Source organism: Bidens hawaiensis, unplaced genomic scaffold (assembly GCF_021521415.1).
Source record: "Bidens hawaiensis isolate Kalapana, Puna unplaced genomic scaffold, B.hawaiensis_p1.1 tig00419429_1, whole genome shotgun sequence".
Classification (NCBI taxonomy): Eukaryota; Viridiplantae; Streptophyta; class Magnoliopsida; order Asterales; family Asteraceae; genus Bidens; species Bidens hawaiensis.
The window spans coordinates 474,763-493,307 of NW_027504857.1; the positions used below are offsets into that span (position 1 = coordinate 474,763).

Below are 18,545 nucleotides of genomic sequence, written 5' to 3' on the forward strand. Positions count from 1 at the left end.
ATATTTCATTAATGACTTTGTATGCAATTTTATGTTATCGAAATGACTAAACTATATTGACATCTTTTTGTGATTCTTATAATGTCGCAGGTCAGTATTTTTACTTGTAAGATAAACGGCTTGTATTTTGGTCTAACACTAATTTTGTAATGTACGTGTTCATGACATTATGACATTAAACCACACGTCCACCAAACATGTATAAAACTAGTTGGATAAGTTTAAAAAAAAAAACAAAACATTTTTAGTTTTTTGATAAATTGTACGTATTTATATACTTTTTTGTAAATGGTACTAAATATGTAGAAATTTCATATTTAGGCTATTTTGATCGTATTATAGTTACCATAGTAATACAATGTAAACATGGAGATAAATTTAATACCAATCAAAATATATCCGATGATATAAATGCATAATTATAAAGGAAACAAGCATTTAAATAGTAAAATCATTAAACTGGTACGTAGTAATCGTAAACGACTACACGACAACATTCAAACCTACATTTTCTAGATAGGAGCTTAGTTCCCATGAACAATTTTGAAGATATCATCTGCAATGTTTTTCGCATCATTTGAGATACCAAATAATCCGGCACTCGCAAATCCAACACAATAAAGACCATGTTCCCCTTTCCAATGATTAGGGCTTTTATGTTTTGGCATTCCATTCTCGTTGAAGAGCCCTCCATCATCCTAGATCAAACCGAAAATGCTAAGATTAAAAAACAAAAGGTTAAGTAAACAAATTAAGTGTTATAACTTTAGTTACCTTAAGCCATTTTCGCACAGTGCTTTTAAAACCCGTAGCAAAGACAATGGCATAAAATTGTCTCTCTTGACCATTTGTGAATTTGATTTGATCACCTTTTATTTCTTCAATAGCCGTCATTACCTAGAGACGAAAAAAATAACAGCATGATCGCTAGTTAATGTTTTAATGTTATTAGATATATATGAAAACATGATAGAGGGGTTTACCTCAATGTCTCCTGTTTTTATTTTTGAAATTGTCCCAACATCGATAATAGGTGATCGTCCGGTTTCATTTTTGATCATGAATGGTCCTTTGAATGGCCTTTGTATTCCATATACACCAAGATCTCCATACAACAACTTACTCAACATTAGGACCATCTTGTCCACGAAAGAGCAAGGAATATATTTTAGTATATACATTCCGAGTTGCACTAGCTCCTTGGTAAGCACTTGTATCTGTCATAACAACAAAAAGAATAGCATACAATATTATATTTATCAAAAATATGCTTTTATTATATAAAACGGCGACAACTTTATATTTAAAAATCACGCGGGAGAGCGTTTAGCGCGCATACCGGGCTACGAACAACTATTGATGTTTGAGCACCCCAATTGCACAAGTCATATGCAATTTCCATGCCCGAATTTCCAGCACCAACTACAAGCACATCTTTGTGTCCAAATCTTTTTCCATTATCATACTCGCTCGAATGGATGAACAATCCTTTGAAGCTATCTAAACCATTAACATTAGGAATAATACCTTCGCTATTTTCACCGGTTGCCGCCACAAGAAACTCACACACGTACTCCTCGACCAAACCCGAAATCCAATTTTTGGCGGTAACCACCCATTTTTGTGCAATCCTATTATACCATGCATTCTCAACGCTGCGTTGGTACAACGGAGCTACATTAAACTGATACACATAGTTTTGCAAGTATTGAACAAACATGTCTTTTGGTACAAATGTGGGTGCGGACAAAGGGAATGGCATATGAGGGAGTTCACAGAAGCTTTTAGCCAAGTGAAGCTTTAAGCGATCATAAGCCTTTTTTTGCCATAAAGATGCATAGCAATCTTCCCTTTCAAGAACAATGTTTGGGATAGAAAGAAGATTGAGACATGCTGATGTTGCAATGCCGGCAGGTCCTGCTCCGACTATCACAACAACTGTTTCTTGTTTCATTTTCTTTCAAGCTCTTTCTAATGAATAATGTATGTTTATTGATGCAATATGTAATGCACAATGCACATACCCTTTTTATAGGAATTATAAAAAGGAGGCAAAAGAGACTATTTCCCACCTTTATTGGAACCGTTACTGAAAAACTTATTTTTTAAAAGTTTGAAATGTCATCCGCGCTAAAATTTCTGAGTTATTATTCATTGAAGTATTCCTGCTTTTTTGTAAAAAAAAAAACTTTTAGAACTTACGTTACAAACTTAATTTACTTGACTAGAATCTACACGTTCATATTGGCTTAATGTGTGAACACATGAATATGGTAATTAATATCTTTACAAATAAGTAAAAGATGAGATTTCGTGTATTATCATATGCGGTTGTAGAGCACCGGAGTCGTCGTGTCAAGTTCAAACATGAGACAGAGTCGAAACAAATACATTTAAACACTCTAATTTACGATAGTCGTTAGTATCATATTCAAATATAATGCAAAAATCATGTATGCGATATGTAAAATGTATTCAATTGAATTAAACCTTCCGCACACGTGGTTAAACTAAGTTTAAAATTGAAAGCAAATAACAACCATAAAGTGAAGCGATTCAAACATGTTGGAATACATGTGAACGGTTTCGATAGTTAATTTGATAGAACACATGTGAACGACGATATGATGGTTAAACGGAGATTTTGATTAACGTGGTGAATAAATCGGATACAAACAAATCTTTTAAAATACACAAAGGTAGTTATGTAAAGCGTTTAACGGTAACATAGCTTTAACTATGGTTATAAACTGGTTAACAGTTATTAATCCCTAGGATAATTGCGTATTAATACAACTAATGTCTTAGGGTTACATAATGCAAATAGCATAATTAAATTTAATTAAATAGGATAATTGTATCATTCCCTAAACTTTAGTTGCCTTGTTAAAAACAAATGGCCTCCCTTTTCCAAATCTTTGAGCACCCACCCTGTCATTGCCAATGTAAAGATCAAAGCTAGTGCTGGCTTTATCTTGTTTATAAGTTTCGTTCTAGCTTTTAGTTTCTTTTGGTCTAAGCGTGCTTTTGTCTTCATCATCCCCATCATCACTTAAGTGCCTAGCTCTAACCGCGTTCTCTGAGCGTTGAGGTTCCAAACTAAAACATCCAAATACTGAATGTATATATATCCTAAGCATAATCACATCTTCAACCAGTATTCCCAAGTTGGTTGCTATTACACCCCACATGTTAAATTCACTTATATGATATGTCTATAGCCACCTTCTTTTTTTTTTTCTTAACAAACTCATATAAATCAAATAAATCAATAACCTTGTCATTCTCAAAACATGATGGGAACAAATTTGATCAGCTCAAGTAACAGTGTGCAAACCGTTATGTCATAACAGAAAATTTAGGTTTGAGAATGGACCGATGTTAATGAATAGAGGTTGGATCCTACAATATGCTAAGAAAGTAACATATTCCATCAAATGATTCAATGTAAGTGAATCCTCCCTGCGTAAATCTCTTTGCATCTTCATCAATTTGCAAAGTACCCATCCAAATACTCCTCCTTTCTCTGTTCATATCATTCATCTTCAATTCTCTCCATACTTTGTGTACATCATCATCCGTCCGTATTGAACTCCTGCTTTCAAACATATCCGACAAGTAACACACCGATCCCTCAAGATGATATTAAATACGTGGAGTCGTAATTGATCCAGACCTAATATATTCTTGTCAAGATCAGGCGTGTAAAACACACTAGGAATCAGAAAAGATTTGTCAAATATGCTCATTTCTATTGGTAATCAATCATAGAAGCCACAAACAGACAAACTAATTGATGATTGTAAACAGAAATTATGAACAAGAGATTGTATATGGAATGGAAATTATTATTGTTTACACTGATGATTCGATTACAATTGTATAGCCAGCCATATATATACATATGAGGCGTCGCTTTGTAAATCGACACACCGATTCACATCGCTTTTATCTAAACGATGTTTACAAACGACAGCTATTGTACCCCTAACTGCCTAACGGGCCTAATTACAAAATTATATATATTCCCCTGTTAATAATTAATATTTATATAATAAGGGAAAAGATCCAATACAATAATGCCTTAACGTACAATACGTACGGGAATCCATTTTTTCACGAATCGATCCGTGAAATCACATCCAAACATCTCGGAATCGTCAATACATATCCAATCAATCATTGGTTTACCCAAAAAAAAAACAGTTTTGAATGGTTAATCGATCAATTTTTCACTTTTTTTTCACAAAGACCGTTTTTGTGCGTTTAAATTTTTGTGAGCGTTTTCTGAGCGTTTTAGGTTTTTTCCTTTGTTTTTTGCCTTTGAGCATCTCGCATACCGTACGTTAAGGCATTAGCGTACTGCACCCTACATAATAATACACATATCATTATATCTTTAGTATCAGTATGTGATTAATACTTCATTGTCCCCCTTAATCACAAACAATCTTAGGTCTTCATCTTCTTTACATGGCCATCTTTTTTTTCTTGAAACCGGGTGGTGCAGACGAGGTTCCCGATTTGGTCTTCATTTATCATGTTCACTACAAGCCTTCAAGATATGTAGGTCCAGGCATTGTTCGCTGTTGCTTCTACATATCTTCCATGTAACATTGCCATCATTAATAGATCATATAAATATATTTCTGTACCATCGCTCAGGTACGATGGAATGGGCTTCTCGAAATAGTATTTAAGGTACACTTTGTGGTACCATTCCACGAGTTCCTAGAACATATTTATGAACTCATTAACTTGTAAATGAGATTTATAAGCCTGCAAAGTGTTTAACAGATTCATACAGTCACTTATTAACGATATTGCTGGAAGAGTTGAGTAATCTTCTTCCATTCTTGAGTCTTGTTGGGCCTGCAAATCAATCGCGTCAAAGTAATTTGCCAAATACTCGCCCCTCTTCACTTTCAAACGCCTCTGACCCATTTGAATCTTCCCCATCAATATTCAGATTAATTGTGACATAAATCTCCTTTAAATATGACTTTAAATCCTTGTTTAGTTAATTGTTTTAGGATTAATATATTATTATTATTATTATCAACGCTAGGCACGAAATACACACTCTTCTAAGGTGTATTTATTCCATCAGAACAGATTTTCATGTCTTCTGTTACTTTTATAACATTATGACATATTTTTTCACATTATTATGGCAAAGTACCCAACCACCAGACTAACTAATGGTTGGGTATTGTTATTGAGAAATACATAACTTATTCTATATCTGGAATCTGGATTTGTAAAGCAAAAATGAGACTGATCAGTTGCTACGGAGCTAAAATGTTTAGCACTCATGTAATATTTCATTAATGACTTTGTATGCAATTTTATGTTATCGAAATGACTAAACTATATTGACATCTTTTTGTGATTCTTATAATGTCGCAGGTCAGTATTTTTACTTGTAAGATAAACGGCTTGTATTTTGGTCTAACACTAATTTTGTAATGTACGTGTTCATGACATTATGACATTAAACCACACGTCCACCAAACATGTATAAAACTAGTTGGATAAGTTTAAAAAAAAAACAAAACATTTTTAGTTTTTTGATAAATTGTACGTATTTATATACTTTTTTGTAAATGGTACTAAATATGTAGAAATTTCATATTTAGGCTATTTTGATCGTATTATAGTTACCATAGTAATACAATGTAAACATGGAGATAAATTTAATACCAATCAAAATATATCCGATGATATAAATGCATAATTATAAAGGAAACAAGCATTTAAATAGTAAAATCATTAAACTGGTACGTAGTAATCGTAAACGACTACACGACAACATTCAAACCTACATTTTCTAGATAGGAGCTTAGTTCCCATGAACAATTTTGAAGATATCATCAGCAATGTTTTTCGCATCATTTGAGATACCAAATAATCCGGCACTCGCAAATCCAACACAATAAAGACCATGTTCCCCTTTCCAATGATTAGGGCTTTTATGTTTTGGCATTCCATTCTCGTTGAAGAGCCCTCCATCATCCTAGATCAAACCGAAAATGCTAAGATTAAAAAACAAAAGGTTAAGTAAACAAATTAAGTGTTATAACTTTAGTTACCTTAAGCCATTTTCGCACAGTGCTTTTAAAACCCGTAGCAAAGACAATGGCATAAAATTGTCTCTCTTGACCATTTGTGAATTTGATTTGATCACCTTTTATTTCTTCAATAGCCGTCATTACCTAGAGACGAAAAAAATAACAGCATGATCGCTAGTTAATGTTTTAATGTTATTAGATATATATGAAAACATGATAGAGGGGTTTACCTCAATGTCTCCTGTTTTTATTTTTGAAATTGTCCCAACATCGATAATAGGTGATCGTCCGGTTTCATTTTTGATCATGAATGGTCCTTTGAATGGCCTTTGTATTCCATATACACCAAGATCTCCATACAACAACTTACTCAACATTAGGACCATCTTGTCCACGAAAGAGCAAGGAATATATTTTAGTATATACATTCCGAGTTGCACTAGCTCCTTGGTAAGCACTTGTATCTGTCATAACAACAAAAAGAATAGCATACAATATTATATTTATCAAAAATATGCTTTTATTATATAAAACGGCGACAACTTTATATTTAAAAATCACGCGGGAGAGCGTTTAGCGCGCATACCGGGCTACGAACAACTATTGATGTTTGAGCACCCCAATTGCACAAGTCATATGCAATTTCCATGCCCGAATTTCCAGCACCAACTACAAGCACATCTTTGTGTCCAAATCTTTTTCCATTATCATACTCGCTCGAATGGATGAACAATCCTTTGAAGCTATCTAAACCATTAACATTAGGAATAATACCTTCGCTATTTTCACCGGTTGCCGCCACAAGAAACTCACACACGTACTCCTCGACCAAACCCGAAATCCAATTTTTGGCGGTAACCACCCATTTTTGTGCAATCCTATTATACCATGCATTCTCAACGCTGCGTTGGTACAACGGAGCTACATTAAACTGATACACATAGTTTTGCAAGTATTGAACAAACATGTCTTTTGGTACAAATGTGGGTGCGGACAAAGGGAATGGCATATGAGGGAGTTCACAGAAGCTTTTAGCCAAGTGAAGCTTTAAGCGATCATAAGCCTTTTTTTGCCATAAAGATGCATAGCAATCTTCCCTTTCAAGAACAATGTTTGGGATAGAAAGAAGATTGAGACATGCTGATGTTGCAATGCCGGCAGGTCCTGCTCCGACTATCACAACAACTGTTTCTTGTTTCATTTTCTTTCAAGCTCTTTCTAATGAATAATGTATGTTTATTGATGCAATATGTAATGCACAATGCACATACCCTTTTTATAGGAATTACAAAAAGGAGGCAAAAGAGACTATTTCCCACCTTTATTGGAACCGTTACTGAAAAACTTATTTTTTAAAAGTTTGAAATGTCATCCGCGCTAAAATTTCTGAGTTATTATTCATTGAAGTATTCCTGCTTTTTTGTAAAAAAAAAAACTTTTAGAACTTACGTTACAAACTTAATTTACTTGACTAGAATCTACACGTTCATATTGGCTTAATGTGTGAACACATGAATATGGTAATTAATATCTTTACAAATAAGTAAAAGATGAGATTTCGTGTATTATCATATGCGGTTGTAGAGCACCGGAGTCGTCGTGTCAAGTTCAAACATGAGACAGAGTCGAAACAAATACATTTAAACACTCTAATTTACGATAGTCGTTAGTATCATATTCAAATATCATGCAAAAATCATGTATGTGATATGTAAAATGTATTCAATTGAATTAAACCTTCCGCACACGTGGTTAAACTTAGTTTAAAATTGAAAGCAAATAACAACCATAAAGTGAAGCGATTCAAACATGTTGGAATACATGTGAACGGTTTCGATAGTTAATTTGATAGAACACATGTGAACGACGATATGATGGTTAAACGAAGATTTTGATTAACGTGGTGAATAAATCGGATACAAACAAATCTTTTAAAATACACAAAGGTAGTTATGTAAAGCGTTTAACGGTAACATAGCTTTAACTATGGTTATAAACTGGTTAACAGTTATTAATCCCTAGGATAATTGCGTATTAATACAACTAATGTCTTAGGGTTACATAATGCAAATAGCATAATTAAATTTAATTAAATAGGATAATTGTATCATTCCCTAAACTTTAGTTGCCTTGTTAAAAACAAATGGCCTCCCTTTTCCAAATCTTTGAGCACCCACCCTGTCATTGCCAATGTAAAGATCAAAGCTAGTGCTGGCTTTATCTTGTTTATAAGTTTCGTTCTAGCTTTTAGTTTCTTTTGGTCTAAGCGTGCTTTTGTCTTCATCATCCCCATCATCACTTAAGTGCCTAGCTCTAACCGCGTTCTCTGAGCGTTGAGGTTCCAAACTAAAACATCCAAATACTGAATGTATATATATCCTAAGCATAATCACATCTTCAACCAGTATTCCCAAGTTGGTTGCTATTACACCCCACATGTTAAATTCACTTATATGATATGTCTATAGCCACCTTCTTTTTTTTTTCTTAACAAACTCATATAAATCAAATAAATCAATAACCTTGTCATTCTCAAAACATGATGGGAACAAATTTGATCAGCTCAAGTAACAGTGTGCAAACCGTTATGTCATAACAGAAAATTTAGGTTTGAGAATGGACCGATGTTAATGAATAGAGGTTGGATCCTACAATATGCTAAGAAAGTAACATATTCCATCAAATGATTCAATGTAAGTGAATCCTCCCTGCGTAAATCTCTTTGCATCTTCATCAATTTGCAAAGTACCCATCCAAATACTCCTCCTTTCTCTGTTCATATCATTCATCTTCAATTCTCTCCATACTTTGTGTACATCATCATCCGTCCGTATTGAACTCCTGCTTTCAAACATATTCGACAAGTAACACACCGATCCCTCAAGATGATATTAAATACGTGGAGTCGTAATTGATCCAGACCTAATATATTCTTGTCAAGATCAGGCGTGTAAAACACACTAGGAATCAGAAAAGATTTGTCAAATATGCTCATTTCTATTGGTAATCAATCATAGAAGCCACAAACAGACAAACTAATTGATGATTGTAAACAGAAATTATGAACAAGAGATTGTATATGGAATGGAAATTATTATTGTTTACACTGATGATTCGATTACAATTGTATAGCCAGCCATATATATACATATGAGGCGTCGCTTTGTAAATCGACACACCGATTCACATCGCTTTTATCTAAACGATGTTTACAAACGACAGCTATTGTACCCCTAACTGCCTAACGGGCCTAATTACAAAATTATATATATTCCCCTGTTAATAATTAATATTTATATAATAAGGGAAAAGATCCAATACAATAATGCCTTAACGTACAATACGTACGGGAATCCATTTTTTCACGAATCGATCCATGAAATCACATCCAAACATCTCGGAATCGTCAATACATATCCAATCAATCATTGGTTTACCCAAAAAAAAAAACAGTTTTGAATGGTTAATCGATCAATTTTTCACTTTTTTTTCACAAAGACCGTTTTTGTGCGTTTAAATTTTTATGAGCGTTTTCTGAGCGTTTTAGGTTTTTTCCTTTGTTTTTTGCCTTTGAGCATCTCGCATACCGTACGTTAAGGCATTAGCGTACTGCACCCTACATAATAATACACATATCATTATATCTTTAGTATCTGTATTTGATTAATACTTCATTGTCCCCCTTAATCACAAACAATCTTAGGTCTTCATCTTCTTTACATGGCCAATTTTTTTTTCTTGAAACCGGGTGGTGCAGACGAGGTTCCCGATTTGGTCTTCATTTATCATGTTCACTACAAGCCTTCAAGATATGTAGGTCCAGGCATTGTTCGCTGTTGCTTCTACATATCTTCCATGTAACATTGCCATCATTAATAGATCATATAAATATATTTCTGTACCATCGCTCAGGTACGATGGAATGGGCTTCTCGAAATAGTATTTAAGGTACACTTTGTGGTACCATTCCACGAGTTCCTAGAACATATTTATGAACTCATTAACTTGTAAATGAGATTTATAAGCCTGCAAAGTGTTTAACAGATTCATACAGTCACTTATTAACGATATTGCTGGAAGAGTTGAGTAATCTTCTTCCATTCTTGAGTCTTGTTGGGCCTGCAAATCAATCGCGTCAAAGTAATTTGCCAAATACTCGCCCCTCTTCACTTTCAAACGCCTCTGACCCATTTGAATCTTCCCCATCAATATTCAGATTAATTGTGACATAAATCTCCTTTAAATATGACTTTAAATCCTTGTTTAGTTAATTGTTTTAGGATTAATATATTATTATTATTATTATTATCAACGCTAGGCACGTAATACACACTCTTCTAAGGTGTATTTATTCCATCAGAACAGATTTTCATGTCTTCTGTTACTTTTATAACATTATGACATATTTTTTCACATTATTATGGCAAAGTACCCAACCACCAGACTAACTAATGGTTGGGTATTGTTATTGAGAAATACATAACTTATTCTATATCTGGAATCTGGATTTGTAAAGCAAAAATGAGACTGATCAGTTGCTACGGAGCTAAACTGTTTAGCACTCATGTAATATTTCATTAATGACTTTGTATGCAATTTTATGTTATCGAAATGACTAAACTATATTGACATCTTTTTGTGATTCTTATAATGTCGCAGGTCAGTATTTTTACTTGTAAGATAAACGGCTTGTATTTTGGTCTAACACTAATTTTGTAATGTACGTGTTCATGACATTATGACATTAAACCACACGTCCACCAAACATGTATAAAACTAGTTGGATAAGTTTAAAAAAAAAAACAAAACATTTTTAGTTTTTTGATAAATTGTACGTATTTATATACTTTTTTGTAAATGGTACTAAATATGTAGAAATTTCATATTTAGGCTATTTTGATCGTATTATAGTTACCATAGTAATACAATGTAAACATGGAGATAAATTTAATACCAATCAAAATATATCCGATGATATAAATGCATAATTATAAAGGAAACAAGCATTTAAATAGTAAAATCATTAAACTGGTACGTAGTAATCGTAAACGACTACACGACAACATTCAAACCTACATTTTCTAGATAGGAGCTTAGTTCCCATGAACAATTTTGAAGATATCATCTGCAATGTTTTTCGCATCATTTGAGATACCAAATAATCCGGCACTCGCAAATCCAACACAATAAAGACCATGTTCCCCTTTCCAATGATTAGGGCTTTTATGTTTTGGCATTCCATTCTCGTTGAAGAGCCCTCCATCATCCTAGATCAAACCGAAAATGCTAAGATTAAAAAACAAAAGGTTAAGTAAACAAATTAAGTGTTATAACTTTAGTTACCTTAAGCCATTTTCGCACAGTGCTTTTAAAACCCGTAGCAAAGACAATGGCATAAAATTGTCTCTCTTGACCATTTGTGAATTTGATTTGATCACCTTTTATTTCTTCAATAGCCGTCATTACCTAGAGACGAAAAAAATAACAGCATGATCGCTAGTTAATGTTTTAATGTTATTAGATATATATGAAAACATGATAGAGGGGTTTACCTCAATGTCTCCTGTTTTTATTTTTGAAATTGTCCAAACATCGATAATAGGTGATCGTCCGGTTTCATTTTTGATCATGAATGGTCCTTTGAATGGCCTTTGTATTCCATATACACCAAGATCTCCATACAACAACTTACTCAACATTAGGACCATCTTGTCCACGAAAGAGCAAGGAATATATTTTAGTATATACATTCCGAGTTGCACTAGCTCCTTGGTAAGCACTTGTATCTGTCATAACAACAAAAAGAATAGCATACAATATTATATTTATCAAAAATATGCTTTTATTATATAAAACGGCGACAACTTTATATTTAAAAATCACGCGGGAGAGCGTTTAGCGCGCATACCGGGCTACGAACAACTATTGATGTTTGAGCACCCCAATTGCACAAGTCATATGCAATTTCCATGCCCGAATTTCCAGCACCAACTACAAGCACATCTTTGTGTCCAAATCTTTTTCCATTATCATACTCGCTCGAATGGATGAACAATCCTTTGAAGCTATCTAAACCATTAACATTAGGAATAATACCTTCGCTATTTTCACCGGTTGCCGCCACAAGAAACTCACACACGTACTCCTCGACCAAACCCGAAATCCAATTTTTGGCGGTAACCACCCATTTTTGTGCAATCCTATTATACCATGCATTCTCAACGCTGCGTTGGTACAACGGAGCTACATTAAACTGATACACATAGTTTTGCAAGTATTGAACAAACATGTCTTTTGGTACAAATGTGGGTGCGGACAAAGGGAATGGCATATGAGGGAGTTCACAGAAGCTTTTAGCCAAGTGAAGCTTTAAGCGATCATAAGCCTTTTTTTGCCATAAAGATGCATAGCAATCTTCCCTTTCAAGAACAATGTTTGGGATAGAAAGAAGATTGAGACATGCTGATGTTGCAATGCCGGCAGGTCCTGCTCCGACTATCACAACAACTGTTTCTTGTTTCATTTTCTTTCAAGCTCTTTCTAATGAATAATGTATGTTTATTGATGCAATATGTAATGCACAATGCACATACCCTTTTTATAGGAATTATAAAAAGGAGGCAAAAGAGACTATTTCCCACCTTTATTGGAACCGTTACTGAAAAACTTATTTTTTAAAAGTTTGAAATGTCATCCGCGCTAAAATTTCTGAGTTATTATTCATTGAAGTATTCCTGCTTTTTTGTAAAAAAAAAAACTTTTAGAACTTACGTTACAAACTTAATTTACTTGACTAGAATCTACACGTTCATATTGGCTTAATGTGTGAACACATGAATATGGTAATTAATATCTTTACAAATAAGTAAAAGATGAGATTTCGTGTATTATCATATGCGGTTGTAGAGCACCGGAGTCGTCGTGTCAAGTTCAAACATGAGACAGAGTCGAAACAAATACATTTAAACACTCTAATTTACGATAGTCGTTAGTATCATATTCAAATATAATGCAAAAATCATGTATGCGATATGTAAAATGTATTCAATTGAATTAAACCTTCCGCACACGTGGTTAAACTAAGTTTAAAATTGAAAGCAAATAACAACCATAAAGTGAAGCGATTCAAACATGTTGGAATACATGTGAACGGTTTCGATAGTTAATTTGATAGAACACATGTGAACGACGATATGATGGTTAAACGAAGATTTTGATTAACGTGGTGAATAAATCGGATACAAACAAATCTTTTAAAATACACAAAGGTAGTTATGTAAAGCGTTTAACGGTAACATAGCTTTAACTATGGTTATAAACTGGTTAACAGTTATTAATCCCTAGGATAATTGCGTATTAATACAACTAATGTCTTAGGGTTACATAATGCAAATAGCATAATTAAATTTAATTAAATAGGATAATTGTATCATTCCCTAAACTTTAGTTGCCTTGTTAAAAACAAATGGCCTCCCTTTTCCAAATCTTTGAGCACCCACCCTGTCATTGCCAATGTAAAGATCAAAGCTAGTGCTGGCTTTATCTTGTTTATAAGTTTCGTTCTAGCTTTTAGTTTCTTTTGGTCTAAGCGTGCTTTTGTCTTCATCATCCCCATCATCACTTAAGTGCCTAGCTCTAACCGCGTTCTCTGAGCGTTGAGGTTCCAAACTAAAACATCCAAATACTGAATGTATATATATCCTAAGCATAATCACATCTTCAACCAGTATTCCCAAGTTGGTTGCTATTACACCCCACATGTTAAATTCACTTATATGATATGTCTATAGCCACCTTCTTTTTTTTTTCTTAACAAACTCATATAAATCAAATAAATCAATAACCTTGTCATTCTCAAAACATGATGGGAACAAATTTGATCAGCTCAAGTAACAGTGTGCAAACCGTTATGTCATAACAGAAAATTTAGGTTTGAGAATGGACCGATGTTAATGAATAGAGGTTGGATCCTACAATATGCTAAGAAAGTAACATATTCCATCAAATGATTCAATGTAAGTGAATCCTCCCTGCGTAAATCTCTTTGCATCTTCATCAATTTGCAAAGTACCCATCCAAATACTCCTCCTTTCTCTATTCATATCATTCATCTTCAATTCTCTCCATACTTTGTGTACATCATCATCCGTCCGTATTGAACTCCTGCTTTCAAACATATTCGACAAGTAACACACCGATCCCTCAAGATGATATTAAATACGTGGAGTCGTAATTGATCCAGACCTAATATATTCTTGTCAAGATCAGGCGTGTAAAACACACTAGGAATCAGAAAAGATTTGTCAAATATGCTCATTTCTATTGGTAATCAATCATAGAAGCCACAAACAGACAAACTAATTGATTATTGTAAACAGAAATTATGAACAAGAGATTGTATATGGAATGGAAATAATTATTGTTTACACTGATGATTCGATTACAATTGTATAGCCAGCCATATATATACATATGAGGCGTCGCTTTGTAAATCGACACACCGATTCACATCGCTTTTATCTAAACGATGTTTACAAACGACAGCTATTGTACCCCTAACTGCCTAACGGGCCTAATTACAAAATTATATATATTCCCCTGTTAATAATTAATATTTATATAATAAGGGAAAAGATCCAATACAATAATGCCTTAACGTACAATACGTACGGGAATCCATTTTTTCACGAATCGATCCATGAAATCACATCCAAACATCTCGGAATCGTCAATACATATCCAATCAATCATTGGTTTACCCAAAAAAAAAAACAGTTTTGAATGGTTAATCGATCAATTTTTCACTTTTTTTTCACAAAGACCGTTTTTGTGCGTTTAAATTTTTATGAGCGTTTTCTGAGCGTTTTAGGTTTTTTCCTTTGTTTTTTGCCTTTGAGCATCTCGCATACCGTACGTTAAGGCATTAGCGTACTGCACCCTACATAATAATACACATATCATTATATCTTTAGTATCTGTATTTGATTAATACTTCATTGTCCCCCTTAATCACAAACAATCTTAGGTCTTCATCTTCTTTACATGGCCAATTTTTTTTTCTTGAAACCGGGTGGTGCAGACGAGGTTCCCGATTTGGTCTTCATTTATCATGTTCACTACAAGCCTTCAAGATATGTAGGTCCAGGCATTGTTCGCTGTTGCTTCTACATATCTTCCATGTAACATTGCCATCATTAATAGATCATATAAATATATTTCTGTACCATCGCTCAGGTACGATGGAATGGGCTTCTCGAAATAGTATTTAAGGTACACTTTGTGGTACCATTCCACGAGTTCCTAGAACATATTTATGAACTCATTAACTTGTAAATGAGATTTATAAGCCTGCAAAGTGTTTAACAGATTCATACAGTCACTTATTAACGATATTGCTGGAAGAGTTGAGTAATCTTCTTCCATTCTTGAGTCTTGTTGGGCCTGCAAATCAATCGCGTCAAAGTAATTTGCCAAATACTCGCCCCTCTTCACTTTCAAACGCCTCTGACCCATTTGAATCTTCCCCATCAATATTCAGATTAATTGTGACATAAATCTCCTTTAAATATGACTTTAAATCCTTGTTTAGTTAATTGTTTTAGGATTAATATATTATTATTATTATTATTATCAACGCTAGGCACGTAATACACACTCTTCTAAGGTGTATTTATTCCATCAGAACAGATTTTCATGTCTTCTGTTACTTTTATAACATTATGACATATTTTTTCACATTATTATGGCAAAGTACCCAACCACCAGACTAACTAATGGTTGGGTATTGTTATTGAGAAATACATAACTTATTCTATATCTGGAATCTGGATTTGTAAAGCAAAAATGAGACTGATCAGTTGCTACGGAGCTAAACTGTTTAGCACTCATGTAATATTTCATTAATGACTTTGTATGCAATTTTATGTTATCGAAATGACTAAACTATATTGACATCTTTTTGTGATTCTTATAATGTCGCAGGTCAGTATTTTTACTTGTAAGATAAACGGCTTGTATTTTGGTCTAACACTAATTTTGTAATGTACGTGTTCATGACATTATGACATTAAACCACACGTCCACCAAACATGTATAAAACTAGTTGGATAAGTTTAAAAAAAAAAACAAAACATTTTTAGTTTTTTGATAAATTGTACGTATTTATATACTTTTTTGTAAATGGTACTAAATATGTAGAAATTTCATATTTAGGCTATTTTGATCGTATTATAGTTACCATAGTAATACAATGTAAACATGGAGATAAATTTAATACCAATCAAAATATATCCGATGATATAAATGCATAATTATAAAGGAAACAAGCATTTAAATAGTAAAATCATTAAACTGGTACGTAGTAATCGTAAACGACTACACGACAACATTCAAACCTACATTTTCTAGATAGGAGCTTAGTTCCCATGAACAATTTTGAAGATATCATCTGCAATGTTTTTCGCATCATTTGAGATACCAAATAATCCGGCACTCGCAAATCCAACACAATAAAGACCATGTTCCCCTTTCCAATGATTAGGGCTTTTATGTTTTGGCATTCCATTCTCGTTGAAGAGCCCTCCATCATCCTAGATCAAACCGAAAATGCTAAGATTAAAAAACAAAAGGTTAAGTAAACAAATTAAGTGTTATAACTTTAGTTACCTTAAGCCATTTTCGCACAGTGCTTTTAAAACCCGTAGCAAAGACAATGGCATAAAATTGTCTCTCTTGACCATTTGTGAATTTGATTTGATCACCTTTTATTTCTTCAATAGCCGTCATTACCTAGAGACGAAAAAAATAACAGCATGATCGCTAGTTAATGTTTTAATGTTATTAGATATATATGAAAACATGATAGAGGGGTTTACCTCAATGTCTCCTGTTTTTATTTTTGAAATTGTCCAAACATCGATAATAGGTGATCGTCCGGTTTCATTTTTGATCATGAATGGTCCTTTGAATGGCCTTTGTATTCCATATACACCAAGATCTCCATACAACAACTTACTCAACATTAGGACCATCTTGTCCACGAAAGAGCAAGGAATATATTTTAGTATATACATTCCGAGTTGCACTAGCTCCTTGGTAAGCACTTGTATCTGTCATAACAACAAAAAGAATAGCATACAATATTATATTTATCAAAAATATGCTTTTATTATATAAAACGGCGACAACTTTATATTTAAAAATCACGCGGGAGAGCGTTTAGCGCGCATACCGGGCTACGAACAACTATTGATGTTTGAGCACCCCAATTGCACAAGTCATATGCAATTTCCATGCCCGAATTTCCAGCACCAACTACAAGCACATCTTTGTGTCCAAATCTTTTTCCATTATCATACTCGCTCGAATGGATGAACAATCCTTTGAAGCTATCTAAACCATTAACATTAGGAATAATACCTTCGCTATTTTCACCGGTTGCCGCCACAAGAAACTCACACACGTACTCCTCGACCAAACCCGAAATCCAATTTTTGGCGGTAACCACCCATTTTTGTGCAATCCTATTATACCATGCATTCTCAACGCTGCGTTGGTACAACGGAGCTACATTAAACTGATACACATAGTTTTGCAAGTATTGAACAAACATGTCTTTTGGTACAAATGTGGGTGCGGACAAAGGGAATGGCATATGAGGGAGTTCACAGAAGCTTTTAGCCAAGTGAAGCTTTAAGCGATCATAAGCCTTTTTTTGCCATAAAGATGCATAGCAATCTTCCCTTTCAAGAACAATGTTTGGGATAGAAAGAAGATTGAGACATGCTGATGTTGCAATGCCGGCAGGTCCTGCTCCGACTATCACAACAACTGTTTCTTGTTTCATTTTCTTTCAAGCTCTTTCTAATGAATAATGTATGTTTATTGATGCAATATGTAATGCACAATGCACATACCCTTTTTATAGGAATTATAAAAAGGAGGCAAAAGAGACTATTTCCCACCTTTATTGGAACCGTTACTGAAAAACTTATTTTTTAAAAGTTTGAAATGTCATCCGCGCTAAAATTTCTGAGTTATTATTCATTGAAGTATTCCTGCTTTTTTGTAAAAAAAAAAACTTTTAGAACTTACGTTACAAACTTAATTTACTTGACTAGAATCTACACGTTCATATTGGCTTAATGTGTGAACACATGAATATGGTAATTAATATCTTTACAAATAAGTAAAAGATGAGATTTCGTGTATTATCATATGCGGTTGTAGAGCACCGGAGTCGTCGTGTCAAGTTCAAACATGAGACAGAGTCGAAACAAATACATTTAAACACTCTAATTTACGATAGTCGTTAGTATCATATTCAAATATAATGCAAAAATCATGTATGCGATATGTAAAATGTATTCAATTGAATTAAACCTTCCGCACACGTGGTTAAACTAAGTTTAAAATTGAAAGCAAATAACAACCATAAAGTGAAGCGATTCAAACATGTTGGAATACATGTGAACG

The 18,545-nt window shown here is 33.7% G+C and overlaps 4 protein-coding genes across 4 annotated transcripts; all 4 read right to left on the bottom strand.

The window, feature by feature from the left end:
* Positions 1–524: 524 nt before the first annotated feature.
* On the bottom strand, positions 525–1,954 carry LOC143608766 (putative indole-3-pyruvate monooxygenase YUCCA11). Its single transcript, XM_077083715.1, has 4 exons — positions 1,340–1,954; positions 984–1,217; positions 775–897; positions 525–698 (listed from the first exon to the last, which is right to left on the bottom strand). The coding sequence occupies exons 1-4, from the start codon at positions 1,952–1,954 to the stop codon at positions 525–527; spliced, it is 1,146 nt and encodes a 381-aa protein (XP_076939830.1).
* A 3,888-nt stretch (positions 1,955–5,842) lies between these two features.
* On the bottom strand, positions 5,843–7,272 carry LOC143608767 (putative indole-3-pyruvate monooxygenase YUCCA11). Its single transcript, XM_077083716.1, has 4 exons — positions 6,658–7,272; positions 6,302–6,535; positions 6,093–6,215; positions 5,843–6,016 (listed from the first exon to the last, which is right to left on the bottom strand). Exons 1-4 carry the CDS (start codon positions 7,270–7,272, stop codon positions 5,843–5,845), a joined length of 1,146 nt encoding a protein of 381 aa, XP_076939831.1.
* Positions 7,273–11,164: 3,892 nt separating this feature from the next.
* On the bottom strand, positions 11,165–12,594 carry LOC143608768 (putative indole-3-pyruvate monooxygenase YUCCA10). Its single transcript, XM_077083717.1, has 4 exons — positions 11,980–12,594; positions 11,624–11,857; positions 11,415–11,537; positions 11,165–11,338 (listed from the first exon to the last, which is right to left on the bottom strand). Exons 1-4 carry the CDS (start codon positions 12,592–12,594, stop codon positions 11,165–11,167), a joined length of 1,146 nt encoding a protein of 381 aa, XP_076939832.1.
* A 3,892-nt stretch (positions 12,595–16,486) lies between these two features.
* LOC143608769 (putative indole-3-pyruvate monooxygenase YUCCA10) lies at positions 16,487–17,916 on the bottom strand. Its single transcript, XM_077083718.1, has 4 exons — positions 17,302–17,916; positions 16,946–17,179; positions 16,737–16,859; positions 16,487–16,660 (listed from the first exon to the last, which is right to left on the bottom strand). The coding sequence occupies exons 1-4, from the start codon at positions 17,914–17,916 to the stop codon at positions 16,487–16,489; spliced, it is 1,146 nt and encodes a 381-aa protein (XP_076939833.1).
* Between the last annotated feature and the right edge of the window lie 629 nt (positions 17,917–18,545).

Excerpts from the sequence above, each read along its gene's own strand:
- LOC143608768 (XM_077083717.1), bottom strand. The coding sequence starts at position 12,594 with ATGAAACAAGAAACAGTTGTTGTGATAGTCGGAGCAGGACCTGCCGGC. Across the intron at positions 11,538-11,623 it reads TAAAAACAGGAGACATTGAG|GTAATGACGGCTATTGAAGA; the intron begins GTAAACCCCTCT and ends TTTCGTCTCTAG. Across the intron at positions 11,339-11,414 it reads CTGTGCGAAAATGGCTTAAG|GATGATGGAGGGCTCTTCAA; the intron begins GTAACTAAAGTT and ends GGTTTGATCTAG.
- LOC143608769 (XM_077083718.1), bottom strand. The coding sequence starts at position 17,916 with ATGAAACAAGAAACAGTTGTTGTGATAGTCGGAGCAGGACCTGCCGGC. Across the intron at positions 17,180-17,301 it reads CAATAGTTGTTCGTAGCCCG|ATACAAGTGCTTACCAAGGA; the intron begins GTATGCGCGCTA and ends TTGTTATGACAG. Across the intron at positions 16,661-16,736 it reads CTGTGCGAAAATGGCTTAAG|GATGATGGAGGGCTCTTCAA; the intron begins GTAACTAAAGTT and ends GGTTTGATCTAG.
- LOC143608767 (XM_077083716.1), bottom strand. The coding sequence starts at position 7,272 with ATGAAACAAGAAACAGTTGTTGTGATAGTCGGAGCAGGACCTGCCGGC. Across the intron at positions 6,536-6,657 it reads CAATAGTTGTTCGTAGCCCG|ATACAAGTGCTTACCAAGGA; the intron begins GTATGCGCGCTA and ends TTGTTATGACAG. Across the intron at positions 6,216-6,301 it reads TAAAAACAGGAGACATTGAG|GTAATGACGGCTATTGAAGA; the intron begins GTAAACCCCTCT and ends TTTCGTCTCTAG.
- LOC143608766 (XM_077083715.1), bottom strand. The coding sequence starts at position 1,954 with ATGAAACAAGAAACAGTTGTTGTGATAGTCGGAGCAGGACCTGCCGGC. Across the intron at positions 1,218-1,339 it reads CAATAGTTGTTCGTAGCCCG|ATACAAGTGCTTACCAAGGA; the intron begins GTATGCGCGCTA and ends TTGTTATGACAG. Across the intron at positions 699-774 it reads CTGTGCGAAAATGGCTTAAG|GATGATGGAGGGCTCTTCAA; the intron begins GTAACTAAAGTT and ends GGTTTGATCTAG.